Source organism: Lissotriton vulgaris, chromosome 3_1, assembly GCF_964263255.1.
Source record: "Lissotriton vulgaris chromosome 3_1, aLisVul1.2, whole genome shotgun sequence".
Classification (NCBI taxonomy): Eukaryota; Metazoa; Chordata; class Amphibia; order Caudata; family Salamandridae; genus Lissotriton; species Lissotriton vulgaris.
In genome coordinates this window covers 1,313,298,895-1,313,323,251 of record NC_141689.1, presented here as the reverse complement: position 1 = coordinate 1,313,323,251, position 24,357 = coordinate 1,313,298,895, and the positions used below count along the sequence as shown (strand labels likewise).

General features: G+C 44.1%; 1 protein-coding gene across 4 annotated transcripts in view; it reads right to left on the bottom strand.

The window, feature by feature from the left end:
• The window catches only part of SEPTIN11 (septin 11), a 964,023-nt gene that overhangs the window by 314,272 nt on the left and 625,394 nt on the right, over positions 1 to 24,357 (bottom strand). For all 4 annotated transcript variants that reach the window (XM_086961789.1, XM_086961791.1, XM_086961790.1 and 1 more), the window contains exons 5-6: positions 16,260 to 16,421; positions 5,127 to 5,223 (exon numbers count right to left, since the gene is read on the bottom strand). In XM_086961789.1, the coding sequence (XP_086817915.1) occupies positions 5,127 to 5,223; positions 16,260 to 16,421 (259 nt within the window). The remainder of the gene's footprint in view (positions 1 to 5,126; positions 5,224 to 16,259; positions 16,422 to 24,357) is intronic.

The following is a 24,357-nucleotide window of genomic DNA, read 5'->3' as shown; positions in this document are numbered from 1 at the left end:
CACTACTTCAACAAGGCGACTTTCCACGCTAGATCTAAAGGATGCCTACGTTCACATTCCCATTTACCCCATTCACAGGAAAGATCTCAGGTTTGTGGTGGACGGTCAACACTACCAATTCAAAGTCCTCTCATTCGGGGTCACTACAGAACCCAGAGTCTTCACCAAGTGCCTCGCAGTAGTGACCCCCCACTTACAAAGACAACACATTCAAGTGTTTCCTTAGCTGGATGACTGGCTCTTAAAAGCCAAGTCACACAGCAGCTGGGTGCAACACACACACAAAACAATCCAACTGGTTCACAACTTGGGATTCATGGTAAAGCTCACCAAATCCCACCTACAACCGTCCAACACACAACAATAACTAGGAGCCACAATAAACACTTCAAAAGCTTTAGCATACCGCAACCCTCTCAGGATAAGCACTATGCAAGTTCTAATAGCCAAATTTCAGCCTCAACACTCATTACTAGCTCGAATGTTCGTGCAGTTGATCGGGATGATGGCCTCTTGCATTCCCATCGTCCCTTATGCAAGACTCCAAATGTGTCCCTCACAGGAATGTTTGGCACGTCAGTAGAACCAGGCTCAAGGTCAGCTAACAGATCTGGTGTTTGTGGACAGCCGCACACATTGCTCTCTGCTGTGGTAGAACACCCAAAACTATCCCAAAGGGCGGCCATTCCTCAATCCGGTTCCCCAGATAGTGCTAACAGCAGACGCATTGCTTGCCGGCTGGTGAGCTCATCTTCAAAACCATACCATTCAGTGCATATGGACCCCGCAGCAAAAACAACACCACATAAATTACCTAGAACTACTGGCAATTTTTCTGGCATTCAAATCTTTTCAACTTCATCTAGTAAGCAAAGCTGTCCTGGTCCGTACAGACAACATGACATCAATGTAGTACATACAGAAACAGGGGGGGACACAAACAGGGGGTGACACACTCTCTACAGCTTTCACACCTAGCTCAAAGCATATGGAGATGGGCCATTCAGCAAAACATATATCTCCTTGCAGAACACCTCCCAGGGGTACACAATCAGATCGCAAATCTGCTCAGTCATCAAACACAGCAGATCCATGAATGGTAACTTCATCCTCAAGTTCTTCTTCCATTCATTCACATGTAGAAATAGATCTGGTCTCCACACATCAAAACACAAAATGCCCAAGCTTGATGTCCAGGTATCCACACCCATTGTCCAAAGGCAATGTGCTATGAATGAATTGGTCAGGCAAATTTGCTTACGCTTTCCACCTCTCCCACTAATTCCGTTAGTGTTTCGGGATCTCAAACAGCATTCCCTCACAATAATCCTGGTTGCTCCAACATGGGCCTGACAACTATGGTTTACAAACCTCTTGGAACTATCAGTAGTTCCTCATCAAAAGCTACACCTCTCACCCAAGATTCTCACTCAGAACCATGGAGAGATAAGACATCCAGATCCCAATCAACTCAACCTTGTGATCTGGCTCTTGAAGTCTTAGAGTTTGGCTACCTCAATCTCCCCCAGACTGCATGAACATCATTAAAGAGGCTAGACGTCCTACCACCAGAGCATGTTATGCCGCAAAATGGAAACGATTTGTAATCTACTATACAAATAACAAAATCAATCCACTAGATGCTTCTATTCAAAACATGATATGTTATCTCTTACACCTACAAAAATGTAACCTAGCATTTACATCCATAAGACTACATCTCACTGCAATAGCAGCTTACCTCCAAAACAGACAACACTTGTCTTTGTTTAGAGTACCCACTATCATAGCATTTATGGAAGGACTTAAAAGAATAATTCCACCCAGAGCTCCACCTTCTCCGGTATGGAATTTCAATATTGTTCTTACCAGTCTCATGTGCCCCTCATTTGAACCTCTGCACAAATGAGAACTACAGTTCCTAACTTGGAAAGTAGCCTTCCTAGTAGCTATCAGACATCTTAGAAGAGTTAGTGAACTCCAGGCATTAACCATACAAGTACCATTTTTGCAAATCCATCAAAACAAAGTGGTTCTTAGACCTAACCCAAAATTTTTACCTAAAGTCGTTTCTGCCTTCCATCTTAACCAGTCTGTTGAACTCCCAGTTTTTTTCCCTCAAACGGACTCAGTGGCAGAATGGGCTCTGCACACGCTAGACGTAAAAAGAGCAATACTTTACTACATCGAAAGGACAAAATCCTTTAGAAAAACTAAACTACTCTTTGTGGTTTCCTCCCCAACTCAATAGGGCAATCCCATTTCAAAAGCGGGGATTGCAAGGTGGAATATTAAATGCATCCGAATATGCTATCTTAAAGCCTAACGCACATTAACCCTTCCCCCTAAAGCTCACTCCACACGCAACTAGGGGCTTCTATGGCATTCTTAGGGAACATTCCCCTAGATGCTATCTGCAAAGCAGCAACTTGGTCTACACCGCACACTTCCTCAAAACACTGCTGTGTGAATGTGCAAGCAAAACAACAAGCTAGGGTGGGCCAGGCTGTATTAAGAACACTGCAACAGATACAGGTAGCCACCACTAAGAAGGTAACTGATGTACCGTTTATGCACAAGTATACCATCTAAAGCTCATATGCCTCGAACGAAAAATGCTACTTACCAGTATGCATCTGTTCTTGGCATGTAGAGCTGTAGATTTGCATATGCCTCCTCGGATACCTCTATCTGTTCCAGTACAATCTTACTTAGATACATTACACATGGATATCTCTTTCTATTTCTTACTAACTCCATCATAACCCTTTATGGCAAAAACAATCTGGAGATGGAGTCAATGCCATGCGCACTATCGTCCTAAGGAGGAGTCACCTACCTTGTGACTACAAAGAATTCTTCCAAGACAAAAACAAAGTGCAAACATACGAGCCCAACACCAGAAGGCAATCTATGCACAAGTATACCAATCTACAGCTCTACATGCCAAGAACAGATGCATACTGGTAAGTTGCATGTTCCTTTGGATTTGTTATTTCAGGGGCCCTAAAAGGAGTGGGGCCCATAGGTCGGTGCCTACGTTGCTATTTGGTAAACCAGAACTGGATAAAACCATGGATGCCGAGAATACAACACCACTATGGTTCAGGTGACAGTTAGTGGGTTTTGTATCCTTTATCCTACTCTAATTGTTTTGGTTACTGACCAAACCGCATGTAGACATGTACACCCTTTTGCAGTATCAGTAAGTACCCACGCACATATTTCAATATACAATGTATACCAGGACCTTGTCTTTATAAATTAAAACTTCAATGCATAATGCACTTAATATAGTAGATTCCAATCACAGTGTTCAGCAGACAGAAAAGGAACGTCTATATTTTTCTCTTGAACATCCTGTACAATATATGTGATTTAAATTCAATTTTGGGTGAGTTTCACAATCTTGATTCAAGTGTGGACATTGAGCACCTAGGAAAGAAAAAACCTGGATTTAAGAAGGAATCCGGAGATGGAATGTAGAATCTATACTAGTGTGTAGTGAATCATTTTCTTAAATTTATATATTTCCATGCTTTTCGTACAATGTTCAAAAGCTAGGGAAATATATATAATGTCTCTACTGAAAAAGGCAAGCCAAAGAAGAGAGATGCATGAGGTAGACTGGATGTTCGCATAGGGGTTATGTGATCATCCTTTCTAACTTCGACTTCCTAAGGGAGACCACATGCTGTTCTGCTTGCAAACTCTAAATCAGAATGGACCAGAATCCTGGAAATAGAGTTGTGCCCCAACTCAGTCTTGCTTTCTCCATACCTTTGGGCATAGTGGTTACTCTGCACCATTTCAGAAATAACTTTCCTTTCAGGATTCAGTAATGAAAAAGGCTACAGTTTTTTTTCCAATTAAAGTTTCTAGTCAACTATTATGAGATACATGGGTCAGTGGACTTTTAGTGAATGCCATTTCAATATGTTTTTGTACCCCAGAGCCACAAAAATAATGGTAACCATAGAAAGTGTAACAAGTTAGCTTGGGCCTCCGAAAGCATCATATTCCGGTTTGAGTCTCCTGGACCGTTTTATGTATACACTGGACCTTACTGTCTAGATAAATGTAAATTGATACTTGTATAGAGCACTACTCACCCACAAGGGTCTCAAGGTGCTTGTACGAATACCGCTGTGGAACTGGCTTTCCCTGTGAGGCATCCACTCCTGGGCACCCACAAGGTGGAGACCAGGCATCCTTAGCGTTGTGGGGCCGTTGTGGAGATTAAGCAAGCTAATGCCCAGAGTTGCAGAGTGGGACTCCATTTGTGGAGATTAAGCAAGCTATTGCCGAGAGTTGCAGAGTGGGACTCCATTTGTGGAGATTAAGCAAGCTATTGCCCAGAGTTGCAGAGTGGGACTCCATGATTGGAATAGGCACCGAGGCGAGAATTATCAGGTCCGTGGAATTTTTGAGCCCAAGACCTGCCGAGGTGGGGAATTGAACCCTGGTCCCGGGCTAGACCTCTGCATCAGGGTCTGCCACTCTAATCATTGTGCCACACTTCTCCACAAGAAGCCACCTGAGCATCCATTCCTCTGTTAACATGCATTAAGTAGGCGGTCTTTGATCAAACACTCCATCTGTTGGAATGCTAGGATTCTGAAAAACGAGTTCCCTAAGCCTCAAATTTCTATAAGAGAAATGGGTGCTTAGAGAAGAAAATCATGTTGGACCATAATATACGTGCTAGTGATTTCATGATAGAAGTTGGGTATCATGATGAAGGGAGATGGGATACATAATTGGTTTTGTGCTCTTAGCCACTGACTAGAGTTTGTCACTGTATGCATGTCTTTCGCACGGTGCCTCGTTTAAATCCCCTGCAAGTTATTAACGCGCAAAAATGTGTATCCTTCTTAAGAAACACGATACTAAAACTGTGATTGACGGAAAATGCGAAAGAGGATATGTGCCTTGTACGTTGCAATGCATTCCAGTGAGAAGACTGGAATGCTTGGCTTGGAACCGTTTCATCAACAGTCTAAAGTATGTTAGACACATGGTGCACAGAGTCTGTTTCATTCTTTCCCCTCCCCACTCCGTCCACAAGCAGCTAATATTAGCAAAACATCAATAGGCCACCCACCCCCAAGTCTGGATCAACTCACCCTGCACGACCCCCCAGGGGTACTGCCGGGCCTTTACCATCTTGTTGCCAATCTTCACTTCTTCGGCACTGCCGACAACAGCAAACGGGAGGTGGACCTGCAGGAGATGAGAAGGGGGAAGAAACGGATGTTCATTTACTTACTTGTAAGCTATTTATTGCACACACTAGGATGTATGCTGACTCTCAAAATACGCCCCAGTTTAGATACTTGCACCTACGTCACAGTCATTCGATGTTGGGCAAGCTCGCGTTTTATTTACGCTCTCTTCGCTGTACCCATCTGCTTGCAGTAGGCCCGATATGTTTTTAAGGTCATGTCTACCAGGCAGCGGTTAGCAGTTTAATTAGGAAAGACGTCATGTAATGCCCCATAACTAAACTTACAGTGGGCTTCAAGACAACCCATTGCTTAACAGTGGGTTGCTTTATTGTCCCTGTCATTTGCTAGCTTTTTACTCGATGGTTTGCCTTCCTTATTTTTGTTTGTCCAACTCTTGAAGTATAGTCTCTTTACCATACTTTTGATTGACACATTTGTATCTTTCATTGCTCACATGCAGAGAACTATTATATTTTAATTTGAGCACTCCATGTGAGTGCATGTGTTTTGAGAATCTCTCTATTGTGTGCTGCTTCCTCCTCGTCCCATCCAGTTGCCACACAACCCTCCCAAATGCTTCTTGATACAGCCTTCTCCCCCCACTTGCACTCTCAGTCATGACCTGCTTTTTGTTCCTACTCACCAGTGGCGGGTCCTCCGCTAAGGCGTAGGAGCCACCAACTGCTTTCAGCAGAGGAAATAGAGGAAAAATAAAAGGATGATAATTCCTTCTTATTATCATTGTATTTGTTCCTGCTGCGGCAAGTCTGGGGGGGGGGGGCGGGCCTGCTCTTCTCTCAGAACAGGGGGACGGAGTGGTGAGCAACTGTAAGTGCGTAATGATTAATTGGCTGGCCCGAACAGTCATGCGTACTTTGCATGTTCTTCCCCCAAGCTGCATTACAGCCTGGGTGGAAAACATGCCCAGGCTCCCCTTCCCTGGCTGAGCCCTGAACCACAGCTCTCAGACCAATCACAACGCTGCATTACAGAGTTGTGATTGGCTTAGGGACGCCTGGAAGCCTGTGCTTCAAGTTCTGGAGAAAAGAATGGAAGGAAACGAGGGATGAGGAAGAGAGAGATGTGGCGAGGAGGTAAGTTATTTTTTTCCTTTACCCCCTACCCCCTTCCATCACCACACCACCCCCTATCTGTGCCAGCTGCCACTGGGCACGAGTAAGGAGAGTGAGAGGAAGAGCAGGAGGAGGGATAAGAAGGAGAGGGATGAAAGAAATGCAGCATTATACACAAGAAGAAGAGTAGGGAGAGAGAAGTACGAGCTCAAGAAAGCACAGTGAACCTGCTAAGATGAACAGACCACATACCAGTGTAATTAAGAAACAGCACTGTGTTAAGGATGGTTATATTTCAAGCAAGTGATTGCAATATTAAAAAGTATTTTTTATCAGTCTCTTTGAGGTCATAGATATGTTTTGGGGTATATTCATGGGAGGTTTTTTGCATCCGTATTTAAATCTTGTGTGGGTGTCTGCATGTAATTGCATTTATATAGCACTTACTGGGTGTCAAATACATTTTCGGCGAGTAGCACGCTACTCCGGAACCCAAAAGGATTAGTGAGGAATTAGTATAGGGAAGTATGAATTTGTTTGAACAGTGGCAATGTGAGATGTTTGGGATGAGTAAAGGAGAGATGGAGGAGGGAAGAGTCTTTAGAACTGGATTAGAGATGATAGTAGTAAAATGAGGTGTTGGATTATTGTGAGGAGGGATACATGAGGGGTTGTTTGGGAGATCTTAGTAGTAAAATGAGCTTTGGGTGATGCACGGAGGGATAGAGGATTGAAGAGTCTAGAAAGTGTTATTCTGGAGTTTATAGTAGGAGAATGAGGTTTGAGTGAGTCAGAGAGTGAAGTTAGAGGATATATTGAGAGAGGAATGTGGATTTGTATTTATTACAAACATAGCTAATGGTGAAAAATGTCACTGTTGTTTTTAACTCCACTTCTATAACTGCGCCTTATTTTAGTTAGAAAGTTTTATATAGCGCGAACATGACCCTTGCGGGTATCAGAACGCTTTGCAATAGTTCAGAGACAAATCCATTATATAATTGATGATTTGTACACATGGACGGAAAGAAAACAAACATTCTGAAAAGTTAATCTTCAATTAAAGTCATTGCTGGAAAACAAAGTACTCACCCATAGCCAAAACCTCAGAAAAGCAGAGAGAGGCAGCAGATCGACATCTTTTATCTGAACACTTGGTTAAAGATCTCCTTACATTTACAAAAAAACAGTGACCAGTGCGAGCCAACTAAAAAATAGGGTAAAAAGCATTTTTTTTATATTTGATCTGGCACCACTGCACTGCAGTCCAAAGTAAAACAGGGATAACATACATAATTTTCGTGTACAATCCAAATACAAGGTGGCAATATTTATAACAATGATTTCTTTTTGTGCGAGTTAAGTTGTTGGTAACAGCAAGGAAACACTACTGTAGTCAGTGGTAAAAGCTAGGCGACAACTAAGGTTGGAGGTAAAGACAGGAAGTATGAGTGATGGTTAGCAGTGAGAGCAGGACGAGTGAGCTACAGACAGGGGTAAAAGCAGGGAAACCGGCAGAAGTTAGTAGTGCTAGCAGACGTAATTCGCTACGGTTTATTCGTGACAGCAGGGCGAGCCAGATGCAATTCGTGGTAAAAGAAAGTGACCCAGCTTTATTTAATTCGAACAGGAGGGAAATTGAGCTGCAGTCACTGGTAAGTGCAGAAATACTCAGCTATAGTCTAGTGGTGAAAGCCTAGCATCTTGGCTGTAGTTAGAGGTGAAAGCAGAGAACCCAGCTGCAGTTGGTGGAAAAAGCAAGGCGACCCCGCTGGAAGTAGGGATGAGAGCAGGTAGACCCGGCTGTAGTTGGGGAGAAAAGGACAGAGACATGGCTGCAGATAGTAATAATAGCTAAAATACTCAGAAACAGTTTAGTGGTGAAATCAAGGAGACCCCTGATGCACTTAGTGACAGAAGGTGGGACAAGTGAATTTTGGTAAAGGCATGGAGATCCAGCTGTGGTTAGTGTTAAAAGCAGAGCAATCCAACTGCATTTAGGGGTGAAAGCATGTAGTCCCTGGCTCGGTTAGTGATAAAAGCAAGGAGAACCACCTACAGCTAGTGGTAAATTATGAATACTTAACTGCAGTTAGTGGTAAAAATCAGCTCCCATTAGTGGTAGAAGCCTGGACGAGTGAATATTGTTGAACGCAGCGAGACACAGCAGCAGTTAGTGGTAGGAGGGAGCCTGGCAGCAGTTTGTGGTAGAAGGAAGGACGAGTGCACATTGGTGAAAGAGGAAGACCGGACAGCAGTTAGTGGTAGGGGGAGGCCCAGCAGCATGTTGATGGTAGAAGGAGGATGGAGAATACATTGATACAATCAAGATTACAAAACACACTAACCTCTCTTAGAGACAGTCATCATTGTGAGAAGTTGGCCTGGTTTATGATGTTCACTATTCTAGTGAGCACCTTGCACCAGTCCAAACGACCCTTATGATGATTGGTTGTAAGTCAACCGTATAGACCACCTATCCTAGGGGTAGCATGGACAAAAGCAGTCTTAGGCTAAACTCAAGAGGGCATGTGAAGCCAGCTGTTTTACCATATGCAATCCTTTAAATACCAAATGAAAGAACACCACACAAGTTATATATTACAAAATATATGTATTTATTTCTAGAATAATCCCCTATACTCTTTATGAGCACAGAAGCACAAGCGTTAAACAAAGAACACAGTATAACATACAATAAACTGCACAATTATGGATAGGCCAGGTGGCCACTCAAACCATATATTAAGAAAGTGGTATAAGTACCACGTCACGAACAATGAACAGGCCTAGGGCCTAGGGAATTGCTGGGCCTACACTGGACTAACGAAGGTTAGGTCATAGGAGGCCCACAGGATGCGGTGCAGTGTCTATAGGCAATTGCGTTTAATAGACAAGTCAATGGTGCGTAAAAATCAGAAAGTTATAGGTTTAGGAGACTTCCGACTGGACTAGAACTTAGCCACTTAAAACTAGGACACTAGAGGTGTAAACCACTATAGGAGCACCGGAGTTATATCGTTACCTCACCCACAGGAAGCAGGTGCATAGGTGTCAAAGTGTGTCGGGTTTCATCGTGAAGTTCTATGGAGCCTGGAGATGAAGATGCTGCAGGCGATCAGGAGAGAAGAGTCCGGTTGGATCCAAGGGTGGATCGAAGATGTAGAGTACCTGAAAGCAGAGGGGACAGAGTTCAGGTCACTAGCCAGTGACCAGCGAGGAACCAGGAAGGAGCCAGGCGATGTCGGGTTGCTCTCAGGTGATGTCGAGGTGTTTCTCCGCTGCCCCGTGGACCAGGAAGGATCGAGGATGACCAGCTGGTGAACACGAGCTGTGCCACGAAGGCTCTTGCTGTCGGCGGTGTCGGTTCTTGAATCGGAGTCACCAAGCCTTGGAAAATGCAACCCACGCAGGACTCAAAGATGTCTTCTTGAACGGACCGGGAAGGTCAGATCAATGGCTCCTTTTCAGGGGAGCTGGGGCCAGTCTGGAGCAACCAGACCAGCAGTGTAAATTTGGTGATTCGTCGTCACAGAGGCCACTAGCCAACAGGCAAGTGACCGGACAACGCGTCGAGTAGGAAAATGCAAAAGGGCCCCACGCAGTACTCAGCGAGTGAGTATGGAGAGGTGATCTTTGGAGCACAGACTGCTCGGGGCTGGGGCTTCTTAAACCCCAAAGCACAGCGTCGAGGGAACCTCGGGGGCTGCACAGGAAGCACTTTGTTGACTTTTCAAGATGGCCTGTCCCACGTCTCACGTCGCCTCCACAGGTCTAAGCTTTGCTAGGACTGTGGATCAGGCTGTTGGAAGTCTGGGAGTCCAGGTCTTGTTGGTCTCTGTTGTTCGAGCTCCGGCGGGAGCAACAGCAAAGGAAGTCTTGTTGCGCTGATGGTGCCTGCTTACACAGGGGGGCCACTCCTTGACCACAAGGGAGATTCTTCAGTCTTCTACGAGTAGTAGGATGTCGAAGGGTCCAGAGTTTCGTTTCAAACAGGATGATCTGATGTGCATTGGCACAGCTCCAACCTTTATTCCAAATCAAGGGGCTGGATCACCTGCTAGGTCCCTCCTATGGGTGGGACCCAGGAAGGGGGTGGTTACACCCCTTTCCCTTTGACCAGTTTCGCACCAGAGCTGGGGCTGGAGTGCCCCAGCACCGGTTTGAACTGGGCTTTGCCTGGGACACCTTGTGCGCCCCAGGCAGTGTCTAATTTCATTCAGCCCTCCCTGCCCCAATCCACTATCTCCTGTCTGGGGTGGTGTAGCACCTCCCTGTGACAGGAAACCTATTGTCCAGGCCTCTCCTGCCGGAGTTTCGGTCAGCAGCAGGAGGCCAGACTTGTGTCTGTGGCAGCAGCATCCATTTTGTGATGCTGAGGTTCTGGTTAGATTTAACCACGTTTAAGCAAAGTAACATGTCTTCTCCCTCTAGAAGGGTGGAATGCTACCCCCGTCACCAGAACTGGCGAGGGGGTAGTATTCCAAAGTGTATGACACCTTACACGACATGTTTTGATAAAGCCAAACCAAAGTTAGCAAGTAACCACGAGGATTAAAATGCACGTAAGAGTATATGGTATGGCAATATCCCAGAACAGCTAAGGGACTTGGTTCCGAAAACTGCAGACAGGCTCAGCTCATGCTAGAGCACCATCTCACATAAAACCAAGCACTCTGCCTCCAGGATTGTTAAGGCCTGCCATAGGAGTGACTTATAGGTGTATATGTGTCCAGATATAGGTATACTATATCTAAGCAAGGGGTGATTACACAACCTTGCCCCAGCTGAGTGATCAGCCAGTTGTGCAATTTGGATGGCCAGCCAGGGTGGCAAAAGATATGCTGCAGTCCCTGGTAGGCCTTGGATGCACCTATGCCCTGGGTACCTATAGTACACTGTACAGGGGCTGATAAGGTGACCCAATACCCAATTGGGTCACCTAGGGTACATGGAGTCCATTTTAAAGAGACAGCAGATAGCCTGGGGCCCTGATTAGCAGGATCCCAGGCCAACTAAGTCGAAAACCAGCTAAACACTAGGCAAAAAATCTGGGGTAACCATAGTCAGGTATCAACCTTCCTACAAACATGACCAACACCAAGATGAGGAGTGTGAAATGCACGTGCATGTTCCAAATGTGAACCTCCCAAGGGGTCATCTACTAGCTGGGAGCCCGTGGATTATGACTAGAGCATGTTTCCATATATAACACACCAGAACAAAGGCCAGGGAAGCACACACTCTGGAAGTGCACCTCTGCAGGGGCCAGAAGCGCTAGAGTTTAGCTGGCAATAAGAAAATAGGCTGCAGGAGATGTGTCACTACGCACTAAAAGGCGTTGGAGGCAGGCGGACCCCGCCAGGTCTCCCAAGATTAAGGCAGAGGCTGCAAGGCCATTCCTCAAGTTACTGTTCCCAACACGACTGATCTGGGAGTTTTGGTAACTAAACTTGGAAGATGGTCTACCCAACGCTCCTTGCTCGCTGCGCGTGAGCATGGTGTTGACCTGGAGCACGCCGCCTCCTAGAAGTGAAACGTTACAGGTACAGCAACAAGAAAAATAAAAACAGGTGCCGTGCTCAAACATCAAGCAAGGCGCCACTACCTATATATAAGTTATGCATGCAGTGCACTGTGAGGGCATCTGATTATATGAGGTAGCAATTTAAAAAGGCTTGGGGAGCACAGAACTGCTATTGGTAGAAGCAAGGAGAGGTATTGGTTGTTGAGATGACATCGGGACTCGAACTGCCACAATGGGAGAGAAATGCTTGGCCGAAATGTAAAGCAAGACCAGGGTGGTGCAAGCTTCACTTCATTTCTGAAAACTCAACATACATTGCAATACCAAGCGGGAGCATTTTCCTTGCTTTTTGACTAGCTTGTATCTCTGAGGGAGCGATAGTTTAGGATGCACCAACAGGTGGGACTCTTCACGTGAGGCGCATAAGGTGAAATGACTGTGCACACTACAGACATGTGCAATACACCTACACACTCCACGAATATACTCCATGTACACGCGCGAGGGATGCAGACACAGTGCATTCAGCCACGCACATGCATAAAGAGCTCAATACACAATCATGCTCACTGAAAACAAGCACTTATTGCCCGGACACAAGTCCTAAAACGAGTGGTGCTCAGGAGACAGCAGCAAGGGAATTGGTTAAGAATGGAGGAGGGATGAGGCGATGAGAGGATCGAACAGGATAGCAAGATCTTAACTGCAGGAGGGGGCTGATTGGGGGACGAGAGAAAAACTAGATGCTGAGTGCGTTCAGAAAGGTAGTAAATTGCTTTGCCAGTCTGAAATAAAATAAAATAAAAGTGGCGCCGTTTAGGCAGGATACAAACAATTAAGAAAATAATGCTCACAGACTGTAATTAAAATATCCAGAGTAACAACACATGTAAAAGGGGCAGTCCTCATGGGAGGGTACAACAGGAGAAAAGGAGATCCTAAGGAAGAACTACTAAGCCCATTGACGAATCAAAAGCCACCATTTACAAAGGATACTAATAGGAGCCAATTGAAAAGATGGGCAGAAAATGGGCGGTGCTTAAAGTCCATAACTGAATACAGAATGTCTCGAAGAGACAGCACAAGCGCTGCCTAAGCGAGACCCAAAAAGGCTGAGGGTTATAAAGTGTCCAATAAGTGAACTAGTGAGTACGGTACAATAACCTATGACTCATTGACATTGTTGACATGAGGACCTTTCAGATTATGAGCACCACTGCTTTATTGCTGCAAAGGCAGAGAATAAAGTCTTGAAACCTCAGCAGTGAATAAGCACTGCAAACAGTGAGCTCAAACACGATTATCGTGGCAGTGCCTCATGGTCCTTTGAATGCATTTTAGGGTTTTAGTGAAAATATATAATTAGAAACTACCACTGTCAAGTCTCTGAGCAATAAATCATGTCAGCTCTGTGCAAAATGTCACAATGCAGATGGAACAAAAAAACAGTACAATTACCAGTTTGCAAACACGCAAAAAAAAAAAGAATAACGTTGAAATATGTGGTTTTAGTCTGATGTAGAAAAGTAGGGTTGCTTGCCAAACTGTCTAAAGCTGGAATCTTCTGATTTAAACAATACAGCTGTACCTTACTATTCTAATTTCTCGTCTTCTTGCCAAATAATGACAAAAAGCAAATAGCTTATTTGAAATGCTGTTTCTCGGGGTTTAGAACTGTCTTCTTGTTTTCAAGTATTCCTTTTGGCGCGGGAGGGTCAATCAAAGTAGTAAAGTGAATGCACGCCAGAATGCGCATTAATGTAACTATTGTAAAACTAGAGCAATACCGCAGTCTTGGTCCGCAAGAACCTTCATTCAGTCATACCTTCACCACTAGCCCGTACTCTGTGACTGCAGTCAAAACACTGAGCGATCAACAGCCTTCCTCTGACTTGGGCAATTTGGCTTATGCTGTGGTGTCCTGTGAGCCCTACTTGTTTTGAGCACAATTATATCAGTGTTCCTTGGGGTTTGTCAGGCCTATCAAAGGCAGAGTTTCTTGGTAGATGCACATACATCACTCGGAAGCAAGATGGAAAGAGTCCACATAACTGGTGTCCATCACTGTCTATGAATAGCCCAAGGTTAGCACTGTGCAGTCATCAAACTGGTTTAGTGGTGCTCACATTAATCCCTATGCTTTATATAAAAAAAATGACGTAAGTACAGTCTACAATTTTCAATCTGCACAACAAATCACATTCACAATCATACGTGTGACTGATTTTCCATACCCATAGGAGACCATAATAAGGGAGCGGACATACGTTTAGTGAATGAGACTTTTGAACTGATGGTTTTGATCCCGTCTATGTATGTCTCAATGCCAGCCGACTCCTAATTAAGGAGATGTATGTTCGTAACCATTACTTATGTCTCTTACATATTCTTCTATTCTTGCCTTCAGATACTTCTTTATCCTTGCATAGTTTCCCAAAAGCCAGAGTTAGCAAGCCAGCAAGAGTTCTAGCAACCAATCAGTTTCGTCACTTGACTCACAAGTTAGCATCATTTCATTCAGTAGGTCAAAACAGCCTACCCTAATTTTAGGGTAATTTGTTTCCCAATTCTCCCTGAGTGGGATGAGGGCTACAGGAAGGCTGCAGTTCCTAGTGCCACCTGGTGGTGCTGAAGATGGCAGTCGCTGGTTGAATGGCAGGAGTGGGCTTTCCATGTGAAGGGGGTTGTGGGTATGTAGCATACAGTCGTCTGGGCACATGTGAGCCGGCACCTTGATTTTGGCAGTCCAGGAGCAGCCTCCTTTCTTTCCCAACCACCCACTGGTGTGGCAGAAACTTTAACTGGGGCAGTGCAAGTTGGCATAAGAGTGCAGTTCTACAAGCATATACAAGACAGCATGCAGTACCCCCTTGCTTTCCAGAACAATTTAATGGTCTCGTCAGTCACATATGTACTGTGATTTGGAGTGAACACAGACACCCTCCTAGACAGACACCTACTAACCCCAATAGCTTCTGAAAATAATTGGAGATGCAAGCTATTAGAACCAGATCGATACCCAGATTCTCAGGCTGGATTACCCAGGCTTCCTATTTCCTGGTCTTTCTTGTGGCTGACACAGGGTGAGGCGTGTAGGTCTATTTTGAGAGAACCAACTCTCCCACTCCCTTTGTATGGGATATCTTCAGGCGTCGGGATGCCAAGGACCAGGATTCTATCTAAATTGACACCTGGCTTTTCACTTGGACTGCGACTAACACACACCAAGGACATGAAAATGGACTGTCAGAAGGCTCTAAAGGGTTTACTCAGAAGGCTGGGCCATTTGCTGTCCTTCTCTGATGCATCAGTTTCCTGAAAACTCTGAGGCACTACATCCTCTGTAAAAGCAGAGGATAGGCTATCTCGGGGACACACCTGTCAATAGACTGGAAAGGATCTACTGCTCTCTTTTCATACCCACTGGGTAGTAGCCCAAAATCTAGGTGCACTTTGAAGAGAAGGTGCATCCGAGGAAGGGCATCACGGTGAGTGCTAAGCCATAGCTTCCTCAGAGGCTTTTTCACTGCAGGCACTCACTCAACTCTATCTATCTCTTTGAACACTGTGACCAAGGAACAGGTCAATCATATGAACTATCAAACCATGTTCCCAATGCCAGTGTAACCCGCCGTTAATCTTCCCCATTATATCATGTGTCGAAATGTTACCTATGGGGACCAACTGGAGTCCAATGGGTCATTTGCCTTCCTTATAATGCCTTCCACTCTAGTGGTCTAGTCACAGCACTCACCAGAGCACTCACTCTGAAGGGAAGGCCTTCTACCATTAATTTACCTTAGTACTGGAATGGACGTTGTATATCTACTGGAGGTATTTAATAGTTAGAGCGGCAGAGTGGAGAAGTGTGGCTCACTGGTTAGAGCGGCAGACCCTGATGCAGAGATCTGACCCGGGACCAGGGTTCAATTCCCGTCGCGGCAGAGTCTTGGGTTCAATGTCCGCAGACCCGATAATTCTCGCCACGGTGCCTACTGTAATCATGGGTCCAACTCTGCAACTCTGGGCAATAGCTTGCTTAATCTCCACACCGGCCCTAATCGCTAAGGATGCCTGGCTTCACCTTGGGGTGCCCAGGAGTGGGCGCCTCCTAGGAACAGGCCAGGATGGGTTTCTCAGCGGTACAGCGTGGGGACACACTGGCTAGTGTAACCAGGTGCTTTATAAGCTCAGTTACTACTACTACTAGTTGTTAGAATAATATACCAGTGCATCCACTTGAGAGTAGCTGGTAGAGTGAATACTGTACTCACCTGGTTAAAACAGTAATGAGCACTAAATGAATCTATTTCCAAAGACATACTAACAACTAAACACACTGATGCTTTTCTTCACTCATACTTAGCAGTACAATACATTGAGCTTCTGTTACTCCTCTCTTGATCGCACTCACTCAACTGTGACACTTACGCTCATGGTAGCATTGATTTCTGCCACGGTTTCTTCATCTGTTGGGAACTGGTAAATCTGCACCCCATTGCTGACCAGCTCACTCATAATCTTACTTTTGAAGACGTGTAGCTCATTTTTTGCCACTGTGTCTGCTTTGGCTATAATAGGAATTATGTTGACCTGTAAAAACGAGTAGACACAAAAAAGGACACAAAAAAAGAAACAGGGTTATATTTCAACAGATAATATTACTCAGTGTAAGATAATTTGACTGGCTCCATCACACATATTATCATTTGTTCTTTAAAACATTGAAGTTTTTAAACCATACCTAATGTGTGAGAAGAGGACATATAAACTACACTGGAAGCCCATATTGTATACAGCAGAACAGGGAGACACATATATTGTTCGCTGGGTGGTATTAGAGCAAAATGAGTCTCTACATTATGTTGTGTTATGTTAATGAATTTCTAAAGAGCTTTTTTTTATCTGTGGATGTCCTGGCACTAGATAGTTGAATCCAGACCGAAAATTTCCTATAATAAAAACATCCTTAACATTTGTGCAGGAGCCATGTCTTTAACCCTTTCCTTTAAACCAGGTGATGAGATTCCAGTTTCTGTGGAAGGGCAGGGGCAGGGCATTCCATACTCTTGTGGCACGGATGGTAAAACATGCTGCGATTACTTACAGTAATAGCATTACTCTGAGTTTGTCTCTCACCATGCCGACTCAGATAGTGAGGCACCCGTGCCTCCAACCCCACCTTCCCAATACATAGAAGTCCCTCGCCCTCCATACCTCCTGTTCCGTACCAAGCCCAAACACCACATAGTTAGACTGGTCCAAAAAAAAGGGTGGGAGGGAGGGCCTGATTCGGCACGGCGACGACTTGACTTGGAGTGATGCTATTACTGGTAAGTAATCCCAGAATTACCTCGTTGTCACATAGTAAGTTATACCCAAGCCCTACAAATAAACTAGGACAACAACACAGAATGCAATCATCAGTTTAATCCAAAGGCAAAAAAATGTTTACAATACGGAAGCCAGAACCCGGGAACTCAACAAATCCAGGACATCGGGAACCTGGACCAACATATAACAGGACACAAAAGTGGAAGGACCTGCCCAAATTGCAGTTCAAGAGATCTACTTTCTTTGCATTTAGTTTGTGGTTGATCAGGTGTTTTTTCAGCGCTTATTTGTTTATACTGGTGAGGGCTATTTCCCTTTCGGTGGAATTTTATCATTTAATATAGGTTTAAACCTAAAACAGGATAGTCTAATTATATATTAGTTATTCTCATTTCTAAGCAAGTAAGACACCCACTATGCTCAGACCGAGGGACGTTCCGAAAATATTTAGATACATAAATTACAACTATAAAAAAGTAAGGGCCCAAAACCCCACTGCTTAATTATTGATAGACTTCGTAAAATACTTTTTGATCCTTGAAATTCTTAAAAACGGTAAACAAACTTTTATTAGAAAAACCACATGTAATAGAGTGGTACCAAAGTCGTTTCGTACTTGAAGATGGACAGGAAATCGGTAAAGGAAACTGACAAATAATGGGTAATATTATACCGAGCCCTGGAAGCAGATGACTACCCCTGATGGAAATGTTAACAGCGGATGCTCCCTTAGATGAGTCTTCAGCAGGAAAAGAGCCCACTCACCCAGATTCTACCTGATTTAGTGAATTCTCCAGGCTCGCACCTTGAATTAAGGAGTAAGCCAGGAGTACTATAAGAGTAGCTCCTGCCCATAACAAAAGATTTGCGAATCAGGCCATATGTCTTAAATGATACTACAGAGTATGCAAGTTTAATTAGATCGTGTGGAAGAGACCTCCTTCATACATTAAATATCTTGGTTTACGGGAGAAGCGGCAACCAGTATTTTATCCAACGAAATTAATCTTGAGGAGTTTTGTAATTTTCCAACTATACAATCATCTGAACTGCAGAACATGCCATTGCTGAAGTTTTTCCATCATTAAACATTTAAGGGCCCGATGTAGGTAATTAGTATTTACCGATTCGTAAATACCGAATTTTACCGATTCGGTATTTACAAATTGGTAAATGCTATGTAGGTATTTTTACCGAACTAATTACCGAATCCGTAACATTCGGTAATTACCGAATCGGTATTTGCCGTTTCGGTAATTGCCATTGATTCCAGGAACCAATGGCAATTACCGAATCAGTAAATACAGATTCGGTAAAATTACCGAATTGACAAGGGGGACAGGGTGTCACTTTGACACCCTGTTGCACCCCTGATTCAGGCTAGTGTGCCATGTGACACAGGAATTCGTTATTTACCATCAAATAGTATTTGATGGTAAATAACGAATTCTGAAGGGTCTGTGGCACTGTTTTCAGTGCCACCTACATCACAAATTACTGATTCGGTAAATTTACAGATTCGGTCATTTACAGAATCGGTAAATTTACTGATTCTGTAAATATACCGAATCGGTAATTTTAAGGCCCCCTACATCCGAAACTCCAAATACCGGTCGGCCGTTACCGACCGGTATTTGGTGAGCTACATCGGGCCCTTGGTATGTTTTTTGGACAAACATATAATTACATCCCTTGCCATGGTAAGATAGAAAGACGTGCCAAATGACTAGAGTTCCTTACAGTAAACCGTGACAAATTATAATCGAAAGTTCACCATGACTTTTTATCTATATCCAAACTACCATCAAAACTCCTAGGCCAGCTAATAGTCCAATAAATAAACCCTTCATACCACGATTATTTGTCACTAACTTAAAAGCTCGGCTTTTTCAGTAAAAAACATAAATAATAATGTTTCAATTTTCTGTCATAAATGAATTAGAGAAGCAGTGAACTGCAGAGTCCTGTCTGTCAAGCAAAGAAAATACATTGTTTACCGTATTAAAATGACCTGAGTTTACATGAACTGTGAACTGATTGTTTTACTCCCTGAAGTAGGTGAGATTCTTAGCTGCGGATGTTTACAGCGATAGAAATGGCACCATACATTTGGGGTAGCCATTTTCAAGGATCCGACATCTAAGGTGTGGTAGCATCACTCAGACCAACTTCCTGGATATAAGCAAATGTTGCATTTACTTGTCAGTTCTTTCGTACAACGCTTAAGGTTAGGTGGTAACCTGTTTTTAAGTGCCACCCTTCTGGTACATATCACAAATTAGTCAGAAAAGAATTATAAATGTGCTTAATCCAGTAGGTGGACTAAGTAGGCTGGGTTTCGGATCTATCAGCCAGATTCATCAAAGTAAAATCGGCTCGCAAAGGGCCAGATTCTGAGAATCCGGCCCTTTGCGAGCGCTATTTTTGCATTTAGGATTCATCATCCCAAATGCAAAAATCGCAATTACAGAACTCGCTAAATTGCGAAGAATCGCATTTAAGGAATCTCAATTAGAGATTCCTTAAATGCTATTCATGAACCTTTTAAAAATTGCAAATTCGCAATATGGGGCTGCTATTTACCGCGAAGTGTAATTTCGTGGTAAATAGCGAAAACTTAGAAAAATGCACTTTAGTGCATTTTTCTGAGTTGTATGTTACACACACACATGTCCTTTGGACATGTGTGTGCGCAACACCTGTGTACATTTGCATTTCAGGGGTGCTACAGGGTGTCCTTTGGACACCCTGGCACCCTTGAAATCGCTTCCTTATTTGAGATTAGCTAATTGCTAATCGCAAATAAGGAATGACTCCCCATTCATTCCTATGGGCCTTGAGGCCCATAGGAATGAATGGGAAAGCCATTCCTTATTTGCGATTAGCAATTAGCTAATCGCAAATAAGGAGGCAGTAGAAATCGCAAAATTAATTGCGATTTCTACATGCATCCCGTTTTGCGAGTCTTTAATAGCGATTCCTTAATAATCGCTATTAAGGACTCGCAAATCGGGACATTGATGAATCTGGGGGTATGTTTATTGCCTAAGCAGTTTACAATTTCGTCAGTAAATCACATCTCCCAATGCCAACATTTCATATTCTTCTTCGTCAAGTGACCAGCATAGATCAAAATAGTCAGATCCATGCCAGATTTTCAGCATCTCTGCATATGATAAATGCACATAAATGAATCGAAATGGAACTCATTAACAAAGTCAGTGAATATCGTAAAAATATGGCATTAACCTAACACTCTTGGACTTAATTGAGACACCTGTGATATTCACATCCTTGGTCTAGAATTTGCATGCTTCTACTTAGGGAACAGGGAATCATCTGTACACCCAATATATGTACATAACAGAGAGATGGGAACAGAAAATGTAGCCTCTATATTCCACCTCCCAGTGTATTCTCCCTAACAAAACAACTGGGAACAATTGGGGTTCGTTTTATGAACCTAGTGTACATATAGTCTTCAACAGTTTCTTTGCAATATATTAAAATGAATGCTATGCATCAATGCATCTGTACATCATCTTATTTTGGTAATGGAGATAATGTATTGAGCCTCATCTCACCTTATAATTTATAGGTAATCCTGAATCTTAACTGTGTCGTTTTATTTTTCCCTTTTAGTATTTGTGTACTAGTGAAAGTTAACAAAAACCCATGAAGGTAAATAATGTTAAGGTGTGTGTTAGCTAGAATACTAAAAGACATTTCAATCATAAAAATACATCTCATAAAACGTGGTCAACTCATCCACGCAGTACATACTGGCTTTTTATCCTGAAAAAGGGGCATTTCCCATCCCTCGTGCAATCAGCCCAGCACTACCATGAGGTACAACCCACATGAACTCACAAAGTATTTTCAGAATCCCTTGTGGTTAGTAAACTGGGAAATGGCTGCCAGACTTGTAAGATTCCAATTTCAACATCAAACGTTGTTTTGCGAACAATGAGTCTTACCTAACTACCCAAACAGTCAGGTTACTGTACAGTAGCCTGTGCCAGTATCTGAAGAAGTGTCCATTCTGCTGGCATTACCCAGATCCACGCATAGCACATAGGAATAGCACCCAGGCTATAGCTTGGAAGGCCTGGCTCCAGTGTGTGCAGAGGCCAGTGACATACTATGCCCCTCGTGGATGAAAATGGGGATGGCAGCACTGGGAGCGCCAGTCTTGGGACTGGTGCCGGGGAAGGTTGACATGGCATGACCAACGCTAATCCAGATCCGTCTATGGATGCTTGGCACCGAAGTCAACGGTGTGGATCCAGTAGGGGCCCATTCTGAACCCATGGGGCTTGAAGGCACGCGGGAGGGAGTGGGCCACTCAAATATGAGGCGCATGTAGTCATGTAACTCTTTGAGTCTGAGCGGGGTCGCTCTGTCTCCATGAAATGTGGGAAGGCTCAGAGTCCGGCCAGGTTTTGGCTCAAACGCGGAGCCAGGCCTTGAGGGATGCTCCCTCAATTCGTTGGTCAATGGACAAGGTGAAGTCGAAGGGAGCTTTGACTCTTTTTCTTCTTGTGCCTTCAAGACTACCCAAATGACTAAATGCCATGTTGTGGGACGATGATCCATAACCGCTCCCATGAAATGCCATGTTGTGGGACGATGATCCATAACCGCTCCCATGAACGTCCACGTGACCGGGACCTCAAGCGTTCCGGCGTCAGGCTTGCTACCTCAAGGCCTCTGGATGCATGGCGTGGCAGTCAGGGTGGCTTTCGGGTCATGGTCCAGTTCGAGGCACCACAGGCAAACAAGGTGCCAGTCGGTTACTGACATCTGTTGGTGACAGGCGCCGTAGGGCTGGAAGCCAACTTTCTTGGAGACATCCCTGCCCCACCAGGAGGTAAGATTTAAAAAAAGACTTCAACAAAACGTTGAAAAAAGCTTACGTCAAAAAAGAGATTATGGGGTAGCTTTTCCCAGATCTGCACTGGCTGGCATGGAAAGCAGAGGCAGCTGGTGACTTCTGAAAGAGGTGGGGTGTAAAAGTTCTTTCCAACTTTCAAGACATGAGCAAGGTAGCCATGGTCCCAGGGTCCGAACTGCAACATGTAAAACGGAAATCCTGGAACCAGTTCGGCTTCCCCGCTTAACCAAAATGTGTGAACATAAGTAAATATTTTATCTCAGCAAGCCTCCCTTTTCATCATTATCACATATGACTGCTCCTTAAAATACACAAGTTCAAGATTATATGCTCTGTAGAAAGACATGTTCTGTCTGATTTCACCAAAAATAATTTTGGTTTATGTTAATGTTGCTCCACGTATAATATGAAACTAGGCCACATATACAACAGGGACATCATAAGGATATTCTGGAACAGTTTTGAATTTAAGATTCAAATGTAACTCTTTCATGCCCTCTTTGGCCAGGTCACTGACAGTGCACAGGCGTACTTGTGTAAATGTTAAATGTGTTTACATCTAATATTCATAGATAGTGTCTTCAATATTGTAAACAGCAGCAGCTCACTAATATAACTCCAAATGATCTCTGGACCATTTCTCATATGAGAGGTCCTGGGCCATCAAGCTCTCTGGGGATGCTGATGACGAGCAGCTCCTCTTCAGTGAGGATCCCAAACGCAACCTGGGCAGAGAGGGCACAGCGGTGAGGAGGCATCACAGCCAGGAACTAGAAAGGGGTGATGGTTCTGCCGATACCCAGGAAGAGCAAAATGAAGGCCTGGATGGTGACCTTTCCAAAGTCTCTGTCTTCTAAAAGGTGACCCTCTAACTTCCTCCCGAGCAGCACCAAATCTAATTGGGCAGAGCAGAGGAGAAAGGTCAGAAACGATTATTCTACACAGTGTCTGAGCCTATATCTCATCTCTTTTGCCTAGATTTTATCAAAAGACATGAGAGACTTTCATGAAACTCAAGGCTCAGGTGACTGACAGAGTAAACTGTGCCACTGCCATGTAAGTGGCTAATCATTCCAGAACTTGCAATAGTGTCTTTCATACAAAATGAGTATTTCCTGAGTTCAAGTCCTTTAATTGCCTAACCTTTACCCCTCATGTACTCTGATGCTGGCTTGAAACATGTATTTATATCATTGTGAAAAAGAATACCTTCCATCTCCATTTTTTCCTACTTGGCCACTGTGTTTGCTAAAAGTGAGTCCTTGGTAGTGGCGGCTCCTCCGCTATGGCAGAGGAGCATCGCCCCACTGCTTCTTTCTGTGTGAGAAGCAAAAACATAAACTGGTAATAACTTTTAGTTATTACCATTTTAACTTTACTTTGCAGGTGGGCAGGGCTGCTCTGCTTACGGAGCAGGGCAGGGGAGGAGTGGTTTTCCCACTCCTGAGTACGCAATGACTGTTTGGTCGACCCTCTCAGGCTGCCAAATCCAGTCATGCGCACTTTCCCCTTCTCCATGCAGGCTTGCGTCGAGAATATGCCCACCCCTCCAGCCCCTGGCTATCACAATGCTGCATTGGTTTAACAGAATAGAAGATACATTGCTTCAGCAATGAGCGAGTTAAGTAAAAACGTAATTGTGATCGGGCCGATTGCACCGATCAATTCATTAGATAAGATACAAGGCGATTGCTCAACAACGCTCTCTGATAAAAATTCTGGGGCATATTATCAAGGACAGGCGATACATTATCGCTGCTTTTATCGGCAGGAAACTGCCAATAAAGCGGCGATAATGGGCTTGATAATATGCTCTATGGAATTCCAATCGAAGCCCATGTTACATGTCTTAACATCTAACATGGGCTTCGATTGGAATTCATAAAGCATATTATCAAGCCCATTATCGCCGCTTTATCGGCAGTTTCCTACCGATAAAAGCGGCTATAATGTAAGGCCCTTTCTTGATAATATGCCCCTCTGTGCGACAGGAAACTGCGGGACCCAGCACAGTGCGTTAACAGACACTGAAAAGGTGTCCCATGCTAATGTGGCCAAGAGCAAGCAGCACAAAAAAAAGCAGTCTTTATTGCCTTCCCGAAAAACACACAGCCAAATTACACATGAAGGAAAGCAGACCAGATCTGCACACTTGCCGAGCAACGTATTCAACTGACTTCCCAAATACCAATGACATACTTTTAACACCTATTCGCCTCAGATTTCTGCTCCTCAGGCATCTTGCTTTGAGTAAGCACGGTCGGCAGCCATCCCTTTAAGCTAATTGGATCCTTCACAGAA